The sequence below is a fragment of the Aethalodelphis obliquidens genome, unplaced genomic scaffold, assembly GCF_003676395.1.
Source record: "Aethalodelphis obliquidens isolate GAN/ISIS:26980383/991018 unplaced genomic scaffold, ASM367639v1 scaffold3, whole genome shotgun sequence".
NCBI lineage: Eukaryota > Metazoa > Chordata > Mammalia > Artiodactyla > Delphinidae > Aethalodelphis > Aethalodelphis obliquidens.
Genome location: NW_020837947.1, coordinates 65,460,747 through 65,479,838, shown reverse-complemented (window position 1 = coordinate 65,479,838; position 19,092 = coordinate 65,460,747). Strand labels below are relative to the sequence as shown.

Below are 19,092 nucleotides of genomic sequence, written 5' to 3'. Positions count from 1 at the left end.
TTTGTTTGCCATTCCATTTTCCTTCACGTGGGCTGATAGTGGCTGCTGAGTCTCCAGGCATGTAATTCTGCTGAAACCAGATGATGATAGAAAAGCAGACTCAGGCACAAGTCTTAACCTTTAGAAGCCTATTTTCCCACCTGTGAAATGGGAACACCATTTAACTACCATGTGACTGAAGTGGACATGTCACTTGGCATTAGCCACAGCAGCTTGGCTTATCACAGGTGCCCAATAAATATTTGTTGAGGAATGAGTGAATAAGCAGGTATATTTACTAAAGTGAAGGCAGAGTTTATAAGAATGTCTGTGTGCACAGATGTGTAGGTTAGAGGGCTAGTAGGTTGATAAAGAAATGAAATACTTAATGTAATTTAGATAGACTACAAGAAATCAGGTTTCTAATGAGCAGAAGTGTAGTGATGTACACCGTGTTATACTTCATACAAATCAGGATTCATTGAAACTGTGAAGAGAATCCATTTAACCAAAAATCAGAATTGGGGGAAATGATGTATTAACTGGCCAATCACCCAGCCTCTCAAAAATCATGATTATGTTACAACAGCATTGAGTATTAGGATTACTGACTTTTCAGTTTTTATTCGATTTTGTATAACGTAAACATGCTGCTCGAGTAGAACACCTCACAGCTCATTTGCTGATATAAATCATTCACCATTTTTATGACCAAGTTTAGAGTAACAATCTGAATTTTATTACAAACAAAAATAAATCTAAAAAGCTTCCTTCAATTATACAGTATGCACAAGGATTTCTGCATCACATCATTTTACATAAAATGTTCTGAATGACAGAAGTAGAACTTCCTACCGTTTGAAGAAAGGAGCTGACCACTGAAAACCACACACACTTACATAAAGAAACAAAAGTTTCACAGGGAAGGCCTGTGATCTGGCTACAGGCAGGAGCTGAAACTAAGAACATAAAAGAAACTTGCAGAAAAAAAAAAGACATTTGATGCTCTAAAATACTTCACCAAAAATAGTCAAACATTTGTAAACAGCTTTTAAACAGACCTCTTCAATATGCTATGTTGCTATAAGGTAAATATTCTTAACTGATTTTTATTTGACTCAAAAAAGCTATTTTTACTGCTGAGGAGTATTTCCCTGTAAGTTAGATAAAAGCTTTGTTTTCCTTCCCTGGAGGTAAAAATAAAATGTAATTAGGGCTTATTCAAGGATTGTTTGTGAATTTTTCAGACTGGGGCCTCTTAGATGCTTGTTTATCTGTTTGCTATTTCCACCCCAAAAAACGAGGGTTAGAATAAACGGTAAGACCGGAATTAATAACAAATTTGGCTGCTTGTTAACACCTCTGTTTGAAGGGCTGATGGGTGAGAACACTGATGAAACTGGCTGTGGATTTTAATCATCCCTGCTATGCTTTTCTCCCATCATCAAGGATAATAAGGACTTGAAAAATATGAGCTTGGCAAGTACTTAAAAACCAAGTAAGGCTGAATTGCACTCAGTGTACAGGACCGCTACAGTACTGAAAATCCCCAGGAACATACTGTAAACAAACGAGCAAGCGTTCAACAGCCTTTTTTGCATTTGGCATCATGACTTAAAACTACTATTTTCTTCCATTTACTTATTTGGGATATTTTAATGAAGTGATTGCATGTAGTAATAACAATAATAAACTTTCCCTTTAAGTGTGTAGTGTATAGCAAAAACACGTTCGTGACTAGAAATAAAATCTGAAATCTAAAATGCTAAATCCTAATGGAAAAGTTCAGCCTTAGCATCCACGCTTGGCTACCTCATGCTCTGGGATAATTAGAAAAGTCTCTAAACACCGACTAGGTCCCTTTTGGTGGAGTGATAGATGTACAGACAAGCAGCAATACTATGGAAGAGTGAAGCTTTTCCTTAGAGTTATTTTCTGTGCCAATTTTATTTTACTATTAATACATTAAGCCTAATATCACTTTCAGCTAGGTAATTAAATCACTTGGGAATGAAAACCTCCTTTTATTTAAATGAAGTGATGGTCGATATTTATTTACCAAAAACTTTTTAATAATAGATTCTGAAGAAGCTAAAAATGACACAGTTTAGTACAAACTGTCCTTTACCTTTATTGCTTGTATACATAAGGAATACATTATAAAACTCAGTGGGAAGAAGAAAAAATAATGGAAGAAAAAGTTACCTGCTTTAGTATTTTTAAGAATAGTTTTGATAAATTCTTAGATCAGCTTGCTTATCTGAAATAGAGCAAAACTACAATACAATCACGATATAAGTCTAATAATCACAGCAATTATGCTTTCATTTTAAATTTTCTCTTCATAAAACATTAATGCTATAAAAATGAGGTCGATGACATCCCTACTTAAAAGACACCTTGTACTGGTATCAAAATGTAATTAATTTTAATACCAACTGAAAAAATAGAGCTTATATAGTTTATTATTTCAATGAAGTTTTATTATTACTTTTATTTTCAAAGTTGGTAGCAAAGTTACTGTTAACAATATAAATTTTCTATTTATAAGTGAAATTCCTTTAAAAGTGTTGAAAGGCAGCAGGCATCCTAGGGTGGGCTTGCAAGGAAAATCAATCATTCCAGTATCGATAATAGGATACTTGATGAATTTAGATTTACTCCTTTAACTTCCTCATTAACTTGTCCTGATTTGCCAGGTTTTTTGCTCATTTGGTATTGTAAAAGAAATCTAGGCCCAAGCCTTTTGGCTGGAGCAATTATTTCCATTTTCCATGATTTCTCTTCAGTTTTTCAAATATACAGTAGAACAATCCAATAATCATTGCAGGAAGGAATGATCATTTAAGCTGGATCATGTTCATTTACCTTTTAATTTCATTTGAGGGATATTAATATTAGAGTCATAAAAGCTTTACAGTTTCAGCACACATACACGCAATCACAGAATTAAAAATCTTTATACCTTTTAAAAAAAAAGGGTTCCATTTTGTTCAATGTATCATAGACAAAGTTTAGTCTAATGAAATATGCTTTTATTAAATACAGCAGCCACCACTTACCTTTAAATATTTCATGGATAAAGTTCAGTACTGATCCAAGGATGCTGGCATCAAAGCCCTCACTCTCAACTATCCCTAAAGGTTCTGTATTTCTATAATGTAAAACCAATTATTCTAGATTTATAATACCCTGTCTTTATCTTGGTATATACCATCTTTTGGAAAAAAATTATTGGTTTTTTGAGATGAGATACAAGAACAAAATCATTCTTGAGGTTCCACCTCGAAAAAAAGACAATGATTGCTCATAGCAGCTAGTTTGATACCCCTTTTGTTAGGCTAGCCTTCACACAACGAGCATGCATATACAGCCACGGTTTACTGCATCTGTTTTGAAGTTGAGAACTGCTGCTTATTCAAGTACAGATGCCCCCATGTTATATGAGGAGATAGGTGAATTGCATGTCCACCATGAGAAAAGGAAAATAAACGATGAAACAAATGCAGCAAATATAGGCAGCTGGCATTCAGAACACGCCAAAAAGCTAACACTCATGAATTGTCATTATAAGGGTTTTTCTTTCCTTTAAAAAAAAGTCTTTCTTTGCATATTTTAAAATTTAACGGTCCCAGAGAATCATGAAGTGCCTTGTCGTTTTTGCTGCTGACTCCTGATGACCTCTAGTTGTTTTTTGCACTGCTGATAGTAAGTAGAAAGGCTTTTGTTTTCATCTAAAAGCTTTTTATGTTCCTGTACCAGACGAGATGTATTTTGCTGGTCCTTTTCATCCTGGTCCAGTTCTGCAACTAGTTCTTGCCTAAAAACAAATACCACATATTACACAGGATGGAAATATTCATACCTTAACAGCTAATGATGGAAGCTCAATTAATTAGAACTTTTATTCTGGGTCTATCATTATGCATCTTAGGTACATTATTCAAATATAATTATGGGCTGGAATGGAAACTATCAACCGTTCTTCTGGCGTAACCATACAAATACCATAATCCTTTTAATAAGCAACTGTACTTAGATAAGTAGTGAAAACAGATAACATGGCATAATAAAAGTGGCAGAAAATTTCATTTGGTATCCCTTTTGTGTAGGAAGGAAGAGAAAAAGGCTGGGAAGGGCTTTATCTAGCTATCCTTGAAAATAACACTTGAAGTTTTAATCATTCACATTCTACTTTTTTTTTTTTTTGCGGTACGCGGGCCTCTCACTGTTGTGGCCTCTCCCGTTGCGGAGCACAGGCTCCAGACGCACAGGCTCAGCGGCCGTGGCTCACGGGCCCAGCTGCTCCGTGGCATGTTGGATCTTCTCGGACCGGGGCACAAACCCGTGTCCCCTGCATCGGCAGGCGGACTCTCAACCACTGCGCCACCAGGGAAGCCTCACATTCTACTTTTATACTCACGTAGTCATATTCATATTCTGAAACCACAATCCTATTTAACTACAGTGCAAAGTGGGAGCTAACAAAACATTTGCAAGCTAATTAAAATAGCTGCTATCCAACCTAAATCTCCTTCCTATTTTAAAATAATGAGAAGAATATAAAATACCACTTTTGAACCACTTACTCTTGCAAACGTTTTCGGGAAAAACCAGAGTTTTTTATAGGCTGATAAATTTTTTTGTTTTTTTAAAATAAATTATTTATTTATTTATGGCTGCATTGGGTCTTTGTTGCTGCGTGCAGGCCTTCTCTAGTTGTGGCTAGTGGGGCTGCTCTTTGTTGTGTGCGGGCTTCTCATTGCAGTGGCTTCTCTTGTGGAGCACGGGCTCTAGGCGTGCGGGCTTCAGTAGTTGTGGCATGGGGGCTCAGCAGTTATGGCTCGTGGGCTCTAGAGCGCAGGCTCAGTAGTTATGGCACATGGGCTTAGTTGTTCTGTGGCATATGGGATCTTCCCGGACCAGGGCTCAAACCCGTGTCCCCTGCATTGGCATGCGGATTCTTTTTTTAAAATTTATTTATTTATTTATTTTTGGCTGCGTTGGGTCTTCGTTGCGGCAAACGGGGGGCCACTCTTCATCGCGGTGCGCGGGCCTCTCACTGCCGCGGCCTTCTCTTGTTGCGAAGCACAGGTTCCAGACGCGCAGGCTCCGTAGCTGTGGCGCACGGGCTTAGCTGCTCCGCGGCACGTGGGATCTTGCCAGACCAGGGCTCGAACCCACGTCCCCTGCACTGGCAGGCAGACTCTCAACCACTGTACCACCAGGGAAGCCTGGCATGCGGATTCTTAACCACTGCGCCACCAGGGAAGCCCCCAGCCTGATACACTTCTTTAAGCGCCTTTTATTTGGGGGATAGTATGTATTAGCTCCTAAAGTGAGGCTGCTGGAAATAACTGAATTAATGAAAAGTCCTCAAACAAAATGTTACTAGTAACATTTCTTATTTAAAGTATTTAAAAATCAATTAAAACTATCATATTTTTTACAGTGCCCACAATTCACCATTTGTTTTTCTCTAGCATAGAACTCCTCTTTCAAATGATTAAAGTATGAAAAAATTATAGGTTAGGTATAAGAAATACATATTCAGACATAAGAAATCGTTTTTTTTCTTATCATAAAGTGCCACAGAGTTCCATAATTAGTTCTACAGTTTGCAGACTGTAATATTTAATCTCGTATTTAGCCTTTAAAATATTAAGTTGAATTCATCTACATCACTGTATTAGTAAACTGTAAAAAAACTACCTACCACCATAAATCAGCTCCATAGGTTATTTCATGAAGGTCATGTTTAAGAAAACTGAAATACTGTTTTTTAAAGAATCTCAAATAGAGAAGTATGGAAATGGGACTGTATTTCTTTAAAAGGGGAGTAAAGCAGTCTCTGTATCTCCCAGAAAAATGTAAGTACAAAACTCCCTAGAAAAACACTCATAGATATGAAATAAAGCCCTCTAATAAGTAATTCTACTCTCCTAAACACACACCTGGCAAGAATATATCTACATATATGTTTCTAAGATAAAGCACAACTGAACATTAGTAAATCAAATTATTTTACCTTTGTCCAAAGAAACAATAAATCTTTATAAAAGTAAATCTAAACAGCTTTTAACTTTAAAATTCTGAGAACATAAAACACATGGTTATGAACACTAGTTTATTTCCCTTAGTTATATTTTTCCTAATATAATAAGAAATAGTCAAAAGAGATGAGTTTTGCAGGGAAAATTAGCCGAAGGGTGCTTAAAACTTAAACATAGAGAAAGTCTCCACATTAGAAATATGCTTAGTGATTAATTCTAAAAATTATTAAGTTTTCATGTCTTTAAACAATATTGCACCTTAACACGTTTTAAATTCAAAATACTAATGATTTATTCTTATTCATTAAAGACAACTTACTTTCTCTGTAATAACAATGCAATTTCTGTTTGGACTTTCATATATTCTTGTGCCATTTTACAATGCTGTTCAAACACTGCCATAGATTCTTTGGAGTTTGGGCATGGTGCTAGAGGCTGAAAAATCAGGAATGTTAAAACATAATTAAATCAAACTCAATATCTAGCTGAGAGTTAAGACAGAGACTGTGATATATTTTTATAGCACTAAAGCAATGATCTTTTAAAAATAAGTGTTAAACCAGGCCTAGAAAATCTCAGTGCCCTTTTGTCAACGTTAACTCAGATCTTAAATTTACACTTGCCGCTTTAACACTTTCTCGTTGTTACAGAGAACCATGAGTCGAGTACTCTTGGCCTCTGGTTTTACATTTCAGGTTGCCAGACTTTATTATATTGAAAGATGTTTATAGCTCTCACACGCATGAGGAGACAATGAAGTACATTACTTGTATTTTCAGTCACCATGAACATGCCAAAGTACCACAAAATCTATTAAGCAGAAATGAGCTTATATGGCTTTTACATTTTAATGCACTAAAAATAAAGAGCAAAATGCTATTCTTGGAAGTCTTGAACAAAGGTACGAGTATTTTAAGATGATTGTTAGAACAGGAACAGTGATTTTGGCAATTTTAATTTTGATTGACTTAACTGAGAATCAGTTATTTCAGCTTGATTTTTAAAAGTTTAAGGAGGTCAACTAAAAGCATAAATAAATGAATATACAATAACAGATAGGAACACAACCATCAGCTTTAAAGATAAACTTCTCTAAAAGGAAAAAGTAAACTTTGCTGAGAAAGTAATCCTTTACCTGTAGTTGGTGATCCAGTGTAAGATAAGCCATTGGGATGGAATTATCTGATCCATTGGTATCTGGAATTAGAGTATGTATTTTATTTATTTTCTGTTACAAATAATTAGAAACAAAAAGCAAGAAAGTATGCATGAGATAATGGTATTGTTTTTCTTAGAGTAAAATAAAAGTTATTGCTACTGGTAATTTTTGAATTCTAAAAGTAAACAGAGGATATCCAATTACAGATAATTGGAATACAACCATACTCTCACACCTACAATTTAAGTTGGCTATAAGTTGAATAGAACACAATATATTAAAGCATGTAAGGCCTTGTTTAATTAAAAACAAAAACAGTGATATGGGACCTTTATATTTTAAATTCAGTCGTAACTGACTCTACCTAATCAAATTCCACATTCTTTCCTTGATCATGCTAAGTTTACTCTAAGGCTGTGTCAACTCCGGCAACATCAGTGTTCCTTCACAGGGAAAGGGGGAAAGCAAGAGGCACTTTCTTTCCCAGTGGATCATCTTCAATTAGTATAGACTCTAACATGAGCTGCTCATCCCACTCCTCCCAATGAGAATCACTGCAGAAAATGAGAGATGTTATTGATGGGAGTATATTACACACATTGACAGTATGGAAACTGTGACTCAATATCATGCCAAAAATAGTTAAAAGGGTTAATTCAAACAACCAGTCAATTTTATCAGACTATTTGAACAGACAGGTTTTGTTTGTATTTCAAAAGAGGTAAAACTGCCATAACAACTTGCAAGAGAAGCATGGGATGGTTGCTTCCCAATATTAACATTTATGTACAACAGTTCCAGAAGCAGGAAGAATCACTGTGAAGTAATATGGACTTTTTATTTCAGAAGTAGCTGCTTTCCCATCGTTTATAATAGAGAATAAGTGAGCTAAACAAGTGAGCTGTTCAGCCCTTTTTCTATAAGCGACTCGTTGAAAGAGTGGTGTGGATGAAGGCAGGCAAGGTCAGGACGACAGCAAGGCACTGCCTCAAATGCAATAGGAAACTAAGACAGTTTGACGGTTCAGTAGCCTCCTAATTTACTGCTGACTGATATTCTAGCTTCAGTTTTTTTTTAAAAGGCCATTAAGAATGTGCTTGCAAATAACTCCAAAAGCAAAGCTAAATCAGACCAAATGAGATAATGCATGTAAGGAATACCATGCAGTGCTAGCTAGCCTATGGTGAGCACTCAACACATGGTGCTGGTGGTGGTTATTATTATTGTTTTAAAATTATTGTTATTGATACTAAACGAAGAATTGGGAAATGAGGGCAATTTTAAATACTCAAGTTTATATTTCAGATTAAAAAATTACTGTTCATCAAATATTGGAGTGTACTAAAGAAGGAATAACAGAGGATTGCCTAAGAGAGCCTTTACCCTAAAATTATATAACATAAAGGTTTTTCTGAAATGGCTAAATAAGAAATACATTTGTTTCTCTGACGAAACCTCTCCCCACCCCCTTACAATAGTTTCAAATAATGCTCCCACCAAACACTGCTTTCCACAAAATTAAACTGATTAAAAGTGACTTCCCCCTGACCTTATTGGAAAAATTAAGTGTCTTGAAAGAGTTTTTCAACTTAATATTTCCACTCCTATCGCTCTTTCTTAAATCTTTGATACTTGATATATCCTATTAAATCAGTCCCCTATATCCAATATGTATTTCAGAATTAAATATATCAGTGTTTCACAGTATTCTGGGGGTGAAAAAAAAGTCCAAGGATTGTGCTACTCAAACAATTTTAAAGCCCTTTGAGAGTGGGAAACTTAAGGTCCTTTATTGAATTTCATCTGTTCTCTGAAACCAAGACGTGAGATTTTACTTTCTCACTTAAATTGAAATTTAGCTTTCAGTTTCTGGTTACAAGATAGCAAGGCTATGCCACAAAAGTTTGTTTTTTAGTTGTTGATCAAATCTAACCTCTTTTCTTAAATGTCCAGATTCACACTGATTTGGTTAAGTTAGGTGGAATCTCTTTTCTAGCCCCTTAAACACAATACTTATAACTATCTCATATTCTCTATGTGCTCCCTTCATGTGGAATGCTGTCTTCTCCTTTCTGCTTTATGACTAAAGAACAATAGTGACTAATCTCACTATTTTACAGAAAAGTCACAGACTATGCCAGGATTATGCTTATTTATAACTATTAAAACATTCGGTGTAGTAGTTTGTTATACAGCATGATGAATTTATTTTTAATGTGTCAGTATTGTAACTGTAATCAGAATGCAAGCAATGGGGCATGTCTTATATTTTTATCTTTGCAAAGTACTAAGCACAGGACAAACTCGAGTGAATGTTCCCCCTGTGCACCGTTCCCCGCCCACAGTGGGACCCTCTACTGGGTCTAGGCATCTCTTTCACTAGCTGCTCTTGCGTATGTATATCTTTCTCTATCGCCAATACATTCTAAGTAGAAACCCAAGAGTACTTATGTGTTATGATTATTAAATCATTGTGCTCTTTTTCTCTGAAAAAGCACAAAAACCTCTGCCCTTTTAAGTTAAAAAATCGAATTAATTATGTTGTTTTAACGTATGTATGCACTTCTAATTTTTTTCTGGGTCAGTGGGCCTTCAAAGAAAAAGGTTTTACCTATCTCTTTCCTACAATTTATTCTGTTAGCTTGATTATCAGTATTTTTCTTAGAAACAGTGCAAAGCTGAACTTCGTTAATTATAAACTTAAACCAGATTCTCAACTTCTAAAATTGTATTCAAAATATTTAAAAACGATAACCACACATTTGCAGTATATTTCAAGGCAAAGTCAAAATTCAGTTGATACTGCAACCTGGACCTATGTATGATATCTAGCTATTGCTATTTTGTGGTATTTTAGGTCCCAGAAAAGAAACAAAATGCAGCAGTTAAGTGAGAGGGACTTAGGAGAATTTTGATTTTTCCCTCATGAATTCACTATCTGCCACACATTGACTGGCGTGTCTAGATTAGTCCAGGCTGAAGTGAGGAGACCTGCCAAATGCTGTAATGTCTGGGCGAGCATGCCCTCACCGAAGGATGTAGGAACCAAAAAGAGCTGACACTACCTGAATGTTAATGGTCAAATCTGTCGAGAGCATTTCCCTGCCCACCTCTGAGGAGAAGTACGTCATGGTAAATTCTGCACACGTGCTGAGTAGTGGTGAATGTTCTGGATAATCCTAGGCTGCGCTGTGCTGAGGGTGAAACTTAGGAGTTTTTGCCGCCAATGAATTTAAACTTACTAAAACTAGTGAGTACACCCAAGGCTAAACATAGTTCTATCTTACATGACACGGAGAAAAGCCACCCAGTTAATTTTTTAAATTAAATTATGAACTTGACTAAACCATGACAAGTATCTGCAAATACCTGTAAGCAGAATTTTAGTTTGTAAAGACAGAAAGCTGACTTTTTAATTGCCACAATTAGTAACATAATTGATCTTATATAAAACCCCAAATTGCTTAATTTTCCAAGATCTAAGAGATCATCTTCCTTCTCTGACATAGTAACATATAAATAATTTTTATAGAAGTATATTGCTGTGTATTTATCAAGGTATCCTCTTAATGCTAAAGAAGATTTCTATTATGGCACATAATTTCCTGCTTACCCATAATGAAACTATTCCCTTACGACCTTCAGACAGGCAGGTTTTAATACTAATATTTTGATTTTGACCAGTTAGTTTTTCATGTTGGGGAGTTTTAATAACTCTTACCAGGCTTTTAAAAGTCTATTTAACAGAATATTTACGTAACTGAAATGAGGTCTCCCTCTCAGTTAAAAATGATTCAAAAGGTCAACGGTCAGAAATGTTTTTCTTACCAAGGTACATAATATCTCGTATTTTTAAAACAAGACTGAGATGAAGATGATTATTTTACCATTCTAATTTTAGTTATCAAAAGATGAGAATTTACTACTATTACTGAAAAGGATGGATTGTAATAGGACAATCAGACTGAAATATCAAGAATAGAATATCTTCCTATTTGAAAAAAGTCCCCAAACAAACCATCTTCAAAATACATGTTTAGTATCTGGGGGAAAAAAACACATGGGGCAAGGTAGTAGTCTCTGTCTTAGCACTCAAAAAGGCATTTTAAAACTTATTGCTAAATATCTGATCTTATTAACAGGGAAATCTAAACTACTGTATAATGCCTGCCTTTGTAAGCATTAAAGAAATGACATGATTAAATGAACATAAACATGATAAATTCAACTTCATAATTATAATGAGGATAAACTGGTCACCTGTGGAATCATCAGGGGTCCATGGATGACTGCGGGCTGGCTTTTCTGAGGTTGGTCCTGAGGTAGTGATCATTCTGACGCTAGGACTGGATGACCTACTGCTCACCTGCAAGAAGTGACAGGAGGAACAAAGTGTGATTTTGATATGAAAACAAAATAACAAGAGATAATTTCCATTCTAAGACACAGGAGAGACTTCCATTTCTATCAGAAGAGGTCCCAAAACACTTGCAAAAAACAAATAAATCCTCTAAGAATATTAGATAAATATACATATGTTAAAAAAATTTATATGCACTCACATAAAATATCTCTTAAAAAACTGATAAGCTTGCAAGGAAGTAAGGGAAAAGCTCTGAGACCAGAAATAAAGTCTAGCAAGTGCTTAAGCTGCTAGCTCTGGGAATTTCAATTGAACCCCAATGGCCTGTAGCTTTTGTTCTGACTGCCTGCTGCACTCAGAGAAACAGGCATAAAGTCTTACATCTTTGTTGGATGTGAGTAGGACTGGCGAACCCCCTGCTTAAAGCCAAAACCCAAGAAAGGCTTCACTCTCAGTAAACTAGGGAAAAAACCCTACCCTACAAAAGCAATAGCAGGACTCCCCTTCTCCCTAACATACGCGCTTTAGAAATTCTTAGCGTTAGAGTCTATGGATGGTAAACTCAGTTTTTGTTCACCTGAGAATGTTACTTTGACCTCATTCTTCACATTTTTGTTGACTTAACAATTCTAGGGTGACAGTTGTTTTCTTCCAGCAGTTTGAAGATACTCTACTTTCTTCTGTCTTCCTTGTTGCTTTGGAGGATCTAACTGGTATTCTTTTGTGGACAATCTTTTCTCTCTGGCTGCTTTTTTACTCTATTCTCTTTGTCTTTGTTTTCTAGAATTTGACTATAGTACGCCCTGTGTTTTAACCCAGTAATATAGGTTTTCCCTTTTTTTTTCTGCTTGGGATTTGTTGTGGTTGGGATTTGTTATATCTTCCATCAAGCTGGGAAAGTTTTTATTGATTCACAGTGGATACATTTTCTCCCCTTTACCCAGAGCTACTACCCAAGACAGACAAATTTACTTGCTACTGCTTTTGTTTTGTTTTGTTAAAGTTATTTATTTATTTATTTATTTATTTATTTATGGCTGCATTGGGTCTTTGTTGCTGCACATGGGCTTTCTCCAGTTGCAGCGAGCGGGGGCTACGCTTTGTTGCGGTGCGTGGGCTTCTCATTGCTGTGGCTTCTCTTGTCGTTGAGCACGGGCTCTAGGCACACGGGCTCAGTAGTTGTGGCTTGTGGGCTCTAGAGTGCAGGCTCAGTAATTGTGGTGCACAGGCTTAGTTGCTCCATGGCGTGTGTAATCTTCCCAGACCAGGGCTCAAACCCATGTCCCCTGCATTGGCAGGCGGATTCTTAACCACTGTGCCACCAGGGAAGCCCCATTTGTGATATTAAAACAAATTATCCTACTTGGACCTAGTATGAATTATCATATTCCTTCAACTTAAACCTTTCCTAAGAGAATTCTTTGCTACTTTATTTCTTTCGTTCTAAGAAACTCTTAGTACCTCATGTGCACACTCATTTGTTCTACTTCATATTTCCCATAAGCTATAAAACTAAGAAATAATACTCATATTTTTAGGTCAAGTCTCAAAACTGGTCTTTCTTTAAAGCTATAAGAAAGGCTACGAGTTAAATTTAAAACCATAAATTAACTAAATAAGTCTTTATATTTTAAGGAATGAGTATCTCAATGAATAATATAATACGCTAACATGTTTGTATTTAAAAAAAATAAAGAATATTTAAAAATAAGCCATGGCCTTCCCTGGTGGCGCAGTGGTTGAGAGTCTGCCTGCTGATGCAGGGGACACGGGTTCATGCCCTGGTCCGGGAGGATCCCACATGCCGCGGAGCAGCTGGGCCCGTGAGCCATGGCTGCTGAGCCTGCGTGTCCGGAGCCTGTGCTCCGCAACGGGAGAGGCCACAACAGTGAGAGGCCCACGTACCGCAAAAATAAATAAATAAATAAAAATAAACCATAACTTTATTTTTTGAATACCTAAAAAATACAAAGCATAGATAAGAACAGATAATATTTGATAATTTTTAAAAAATATGAAACTGCTGGCAACCTAGTAGGAAAGAAGTCTTATTTTTATATTAGCTATTTAAAAAAAAGTTACTGATAAAATTCTGATGGCCATAAATGCTCTGAAACTATTAAAACTCATTTAGGTTGCTCTTTCCTTCCAGACATTTACAATTACTTTTTCTATTCTCAAAGAAACTGAAAAGTTTAAGAGATATAGAAATACTTGACTTACCACAAGGGTTGGCTATGAAAGTGGTTCTGAGAGTGCAGAAATGCCACACAGCAATTTAAGACAGCAAAAGAATACTAAGCCAAATTTAAACTGCAGGGCAAATTACCATCAGTAGACATGAACCAGAATTGGACTTTGATCAAAACTTTATCTCTATATTTATAAAGAGGAATTGGAAGTTATTTACAAAGATAAAGCTTTGCTTTTTATGTCTCACTTGAAAGACTGGGAAAATATTTTCATAAGTCAAGAATCTATGGCCAGGGTTACTTACTATTTAGACTGACATTTGAAAGCTATTTAAAACCCTCAGAAATCATCTTAGTTGCTAAAATTATAGAACCACAAAACACAGAGATTTATATGATATTTCTGTGAAGTACATCTGAACAACATAAATATTAAAAAGAAATGGGTATCAGCAGGTAATGTGGATTTACAAGGGTACTTCCTCATTATGATAATCAGATTAATTAAATCTATACATGACAGGGTATATTAAAAACATCCTTCCTAATCCAAAATTACGGGCTCAATCTAATTCTGGCTTCACCATAGTTCATTATAAGGGAAATTTTAGAATTTTATTTTTCTTATATGGTCTTTAAACTCTCCAATAGGAAGGTATCCTATGAGCCAGGAATTATTTAAGACTATTATGTAAGCTTCTGATTTAGAGCTTTAACAGAAAATTATTTACACTAAAGGAGGTACAGAATGAGGATGGACAAAAGAAGTAGTATGATAAATTATATTCCTTAAATAAATAACAATGTATGATAATACAGCTTTTGATATGTGATATAAGGCCTTTAAAGCAAATACTTTCCATGATCCCTGACAGAAGCTTCTCTTATGATACAGCAGGAATAGAACACTAATGGATTTTACTTCTTTCCAAGCGCTAGTTTTGTTTTATTTCTCTATAGTAATACATTATAGTGAGAATAAGCTGTAAGACCCCTGGGAGGCACACTAAGGGGGACAGGCATATAAGCATGTACTAAGCATCTATTGTGTGTCTGGTACTTTCACATGTTATAAGAACCCTGGGGGGTGGATGTTATGGTCCCCACTGGCAGATAAGGTTGCTAAAGCTCAGGGAAATTAAGGACTTGCCCAAAGCCACACATCTGACCAGTAAATGTAGATTCTAAAGTCCATATAGAAATCAGTACGTCTGGTTCTTTAAAGAATCATCATCACATCATCTTGCAGCTGAAATTTTCCTTGACTACAGCACTCTCCAAGAGAAATCTTGAAAACAGATCCACATCGGATACAATTCCAGAACGGGTATGCAGGCATACATGAGAATGTATAGTTTTAGGGAAACACAGAAAGGTTCACCCAGATGTATTATAAAAAATAAATCTGTGCAGTCATCTGTAGAAATTTATTATCGGACTTCCCTGGTGGCGCGGTGGTTAAGAATCCTCCTGCCAATGCAGGGGACATGGAGCCGATCCCTGGTCTGGGAAGATCCCACGTGCCGCAGAGCAACTAAGCCCGTGCACCACAACTACTGAGCCTGTACTCTAGAGCCTGCGCGCCACAACTACTGAAGCCTGCGCGCCACAACTACCAAGCCTGCACTATAGAGTCCACGAGCCAGAACTACTGAGCCCGCGCGCCTAGAGCCGGTGCTCTGCAACAAGAGAAGCCACCACAATGAGAAGCCCGTGCACCTCAACGAAGAGTAGTGCCCACTCACCGCAACTTTGAGAAAGCCCGCGCACAGCAACGAAGACCCAATGCAGCCAAAAATAAATAAATAAGTAAATTAAAAAAAAAAAAGAAATTTATTATCAAGGTGGGTTAGCCTTGCTCAACAATATAATACAACAAAAAATGATCATCAATAAACAATATTTAAATGATTAATGATGATGTAGACCACCTGAAGCCAAAACACTTGAAACTGAAGAGGTCTAGGATTACTTTACCCTGCACTGCATTCAGTTTTATATGCAAGACAGAGTGAGCGAGTATAGAGTTTGTGTGTTTTTGGAATCAGATCTGGATTCAAAACTTGGTTATAGCAATTACTGGCCAGTGTAAGGGAAGTAAAGACTTAGGTAAGTTTCTCTAACCCTCAGTTTATCCATCTGCAAAATGGGGCAAATAAAAAGTACCACACTTATAGGGTTAAGATTTAAATAATATACATTAAAGGCACGAAATGGGTGCACAATAAATAAAAGGCAGCTGTTACTGTTAAAGTTCTCTAGATGATCTGGGCATAAGTCTGATCTGCCCAAATAAGCTCCTGGGAGACTGGGCCTTTTTGGTACTGTCAATGCACCCGGGCCAAAGATTACCACAAACACACCGGTCGTGGAGTTAGTTGGGTTTAGTATTTGCTGCAGTAAAGCAAAGTGCTCCCCCTGGGGCACTCTGGGGTGTAAGAGGGTTTTAGAAAGAGCTTACTAGAGGATCTGGGCTTTTGTTGAATGATTCTGAGGAGGCTCCAAAGAAAGAGGCGTTCACTCTAGATTGGCTACTGTCAGCAAGCAGTGGCAATTCTACAGGGAGGGCAGTCTAGGGTCAGGGTAAAGCTGCATCTGGTAAAGAAGGATCGGTCACTCATATCCACTGGGAGAGGGCAATGTTTGTATTTTGTGGGTGGCACAGTGACCTTGTTTTTGTCTGTGCTTAGACAAAATGGTCTTGTTTTGTCTCATTTTATCATGGTCTCAGAGTCACTTTGTCTATTGGTGTTCTGAGACATTCTTTATGTCCAGCTTCTAACAACACCAAGGCTTTAGTATCAGATCAGTTCCTGGACATCAAGGGCAGCTTTTTTCTCAGCATCTTCTCAAATGGAGGCCAAATCCATTACATGTGCTTAATGAGCTTCCTGAATTAATTAAAAACCTTAATCAATTAATTTAAAAGTGAGTTGTATGTTGTGTGGATGCAATCTTTTACATGAATACCTACACAACCACTTTTAATTAAGAAGCTTGCTACGTTCACTATTCCTCCTCTCAATAGAAATGGCAGTATAAAAACAACCAATTTAATTTTAGTTGACAGATGAAAAGTTTAAGTGATTTTATTAAGATCAGTCTCGAATCAAGAGTCATAGTAGAAACTCTCATCAGATCACTTTCCCCTATGAGATGTGACAGTAAACTTCATTAGTAAGTTCTCTCTTTTCCTCTGATGGTTGTACTGACTGGGCAAATGCTTTTATGTTCTTTATCAATTTCCATGGCCAAGACAAACAAAAAACCCTGCTATGCATCTGTTTAATCACTGCTTAGCCAGATTTTAAAAAGAACTATACCTTCAATTTTGAAAATCCAGATTGTGCATACTTTTCTTCTTCAAATAATGAACGTTATTTTCAGTAGTAATTAAAAAGATTTAATGCTCATTTATCATAACATTTTCAGGGGAAAATGTTTTCATAGTATATGAGGATTACCATTTGTCATTCTCACCCCAAACTGGATATTAGGCATTTTAAGTTTGTAATACTTAAGTAATTCTGAAAGAGCGGATCAATTTTAAAAACTGGCTAGACAATGGCTACATAGCACCTGTTTTAGAACAGGTTTTACCACCATATCAAACTCCCCCTCACTCTGAATCTCTTGGAGTAGTCCATGACAACTCATGCAGGTGACTGTCCCACAATCAAAGTCGGCCTCAGTTCCAGTGTTTCATAGATGAAAATGGTAATGATCGACGTCTCAAGTAATATGGAGTTTGTGAGGAAATAAGTTAAGGCTTGGTATGGTGAGGTCAGTCCAGAAATACAGCAATGCCTTTAATATAGAATACAGAGAAGAGCACTGGCACTGGCAGATGCTCCTGAACTGTCTTAGAGCAAGTCTCTCATTCCTAGTCAAAGGGAGAATACTTGGCCAGAGTTTCTCATAACTGGAATGTCAATGGCAATAGTAAATAGCATTAAAAAGACTGAGCTCATCAAGCCTCTAAGGAATCACAGCAAATACCAGATGTCAAGCTATCTGTTACTGAATGCCCTGGTTAATACTTTAAGTATTTGAGTGGGAGAAAGTGGGAAACTTCATTCAAAAGTTCTGGGATCTCATGAAAGCAGATATACTGAAAAAGCTGCTATTAAATAAATAAAACCAAGATTTAAGGTCACTTAATATCATAAAATATATAATAAATTAATATGTATTATGTATATATATGTACGTATGTGTGTATATATGTATTTGAGTATGTGTATGGGTATTGCGAGAAATAAAAATATTTCCAGATATAAATGAAGATCAAGGCTATCTATCATTTAAATATCTCAAGTGGTTTTGTTAGTTAAGTTAGCTGATGGCTAGAAAAGGTTTTCAAATATTTATTAATGACTACAAAGAATCTCTAAAATTTCAAGTATGTTATAAAAATGAAATAATAAAACACCTTTTAGATGAAAAGTACTAATACATTTTACCAGAAATTAAATCACATTATTTATAACATATAATCCTATAATTTTTCATGAATATGGACCATAATGTGGTATTTTTATTACTTCAGATGCATGCTATAGTCTTAAAATTTATTTCAGCAAAACTGAAAGCAACAACAAAACCTCATAATTAGTTTTCAATTCACTTTAAGAATGTGATATAAATTATATATGTTAAGTCTATTGACCTGAGTAACAGAAAAAGCAATGACTGCTACTTTTATATACTTGGTTGGTTAAAACTCTGCACTTGTCAGAAATGGCTTAAATTGTAGCACTGTCTGGGTCATCTACATAGAGGTAAGGGGCATTTAGAAGAATATCCAGAAATATAAAGATGAAGAATAAAAACCTGAACAACTGGGATAGAAGACTTTCTAGAGTTTATCCATCTGCTTAGTAAATACTGTCCTAAAGATGTTTCACAAAAATATAAATCTAGGGGATATGACAAATTAAAAGATGTTAAAAGTCTGCCACGTATGTCAGTGCCTGTGATCCCAGAGGAGTGACATCTTTTGGGGAAATATTTATTCCCCTCATTAGTAAAAAGGAGATAATACTAATGATTCATTTTAGAGGACAATGTTAATGACAAATTGTTAAATTACAAAATTGAATACTTCCTTATTAAAGCATATATAAAAACCATATAACATACATAGAGCACTATTGAATTAATCAACATATTTTCACAAATTTTCCTTCAGGTTAAATCAGTAATGGCATCTATACTGTTTTTCCCTTAAGTATTTAAGTTCCGGTGATAATGAATTTCTCTATCATAATTTTAGGTCAACTCATAAAACTAATTTTGCAGAGTATATATATATATATATATATATATATATATATATATATATAA

General features: G+C 35.9%; 1 protein-coding gene across 2 annotated transcripts in view; it reads right to left on the bottom strand.

Annotated features, from left to right (window-relative positions):
- Positions 1 to 583: 583 nt before the first annotated feature.
- The window catches only part of MAP3K7 (mitogen-activated protein kinase kinase kinase 7), a 68,689-nt gene continuing 50,180 nt past the window's right edge, over positions 584 to 19,092 (bottom strand). For both annotated transcript variants that reach the window (XM_027090340.1, XM_027090350.1), the window contains 4 exons: positions 11,452 to 11,557; positions 7,168 to 7,229; positions 6,352 to 6,467; positions 584 to 3,799 (listed from right to left, as the gene is read on the bottom strand). In XM_027090340.1, the coding sequence (XP_026946141.1) occupies positions 3,619 to 3,799; positions 6,352 to 6,467; positions 7,168 to 7,229; positions 11,452 to 11,557 (465 nt within the window). In that variant the 3' untranslated portion in view covers positions 584 to 3,618. The remainder of the gene's footprint in view (positions 3,800 to 6,351; positions 6,468 to 7,167; positions 7,230 to 11,451; positions 11,558 to 19,092) is intronic.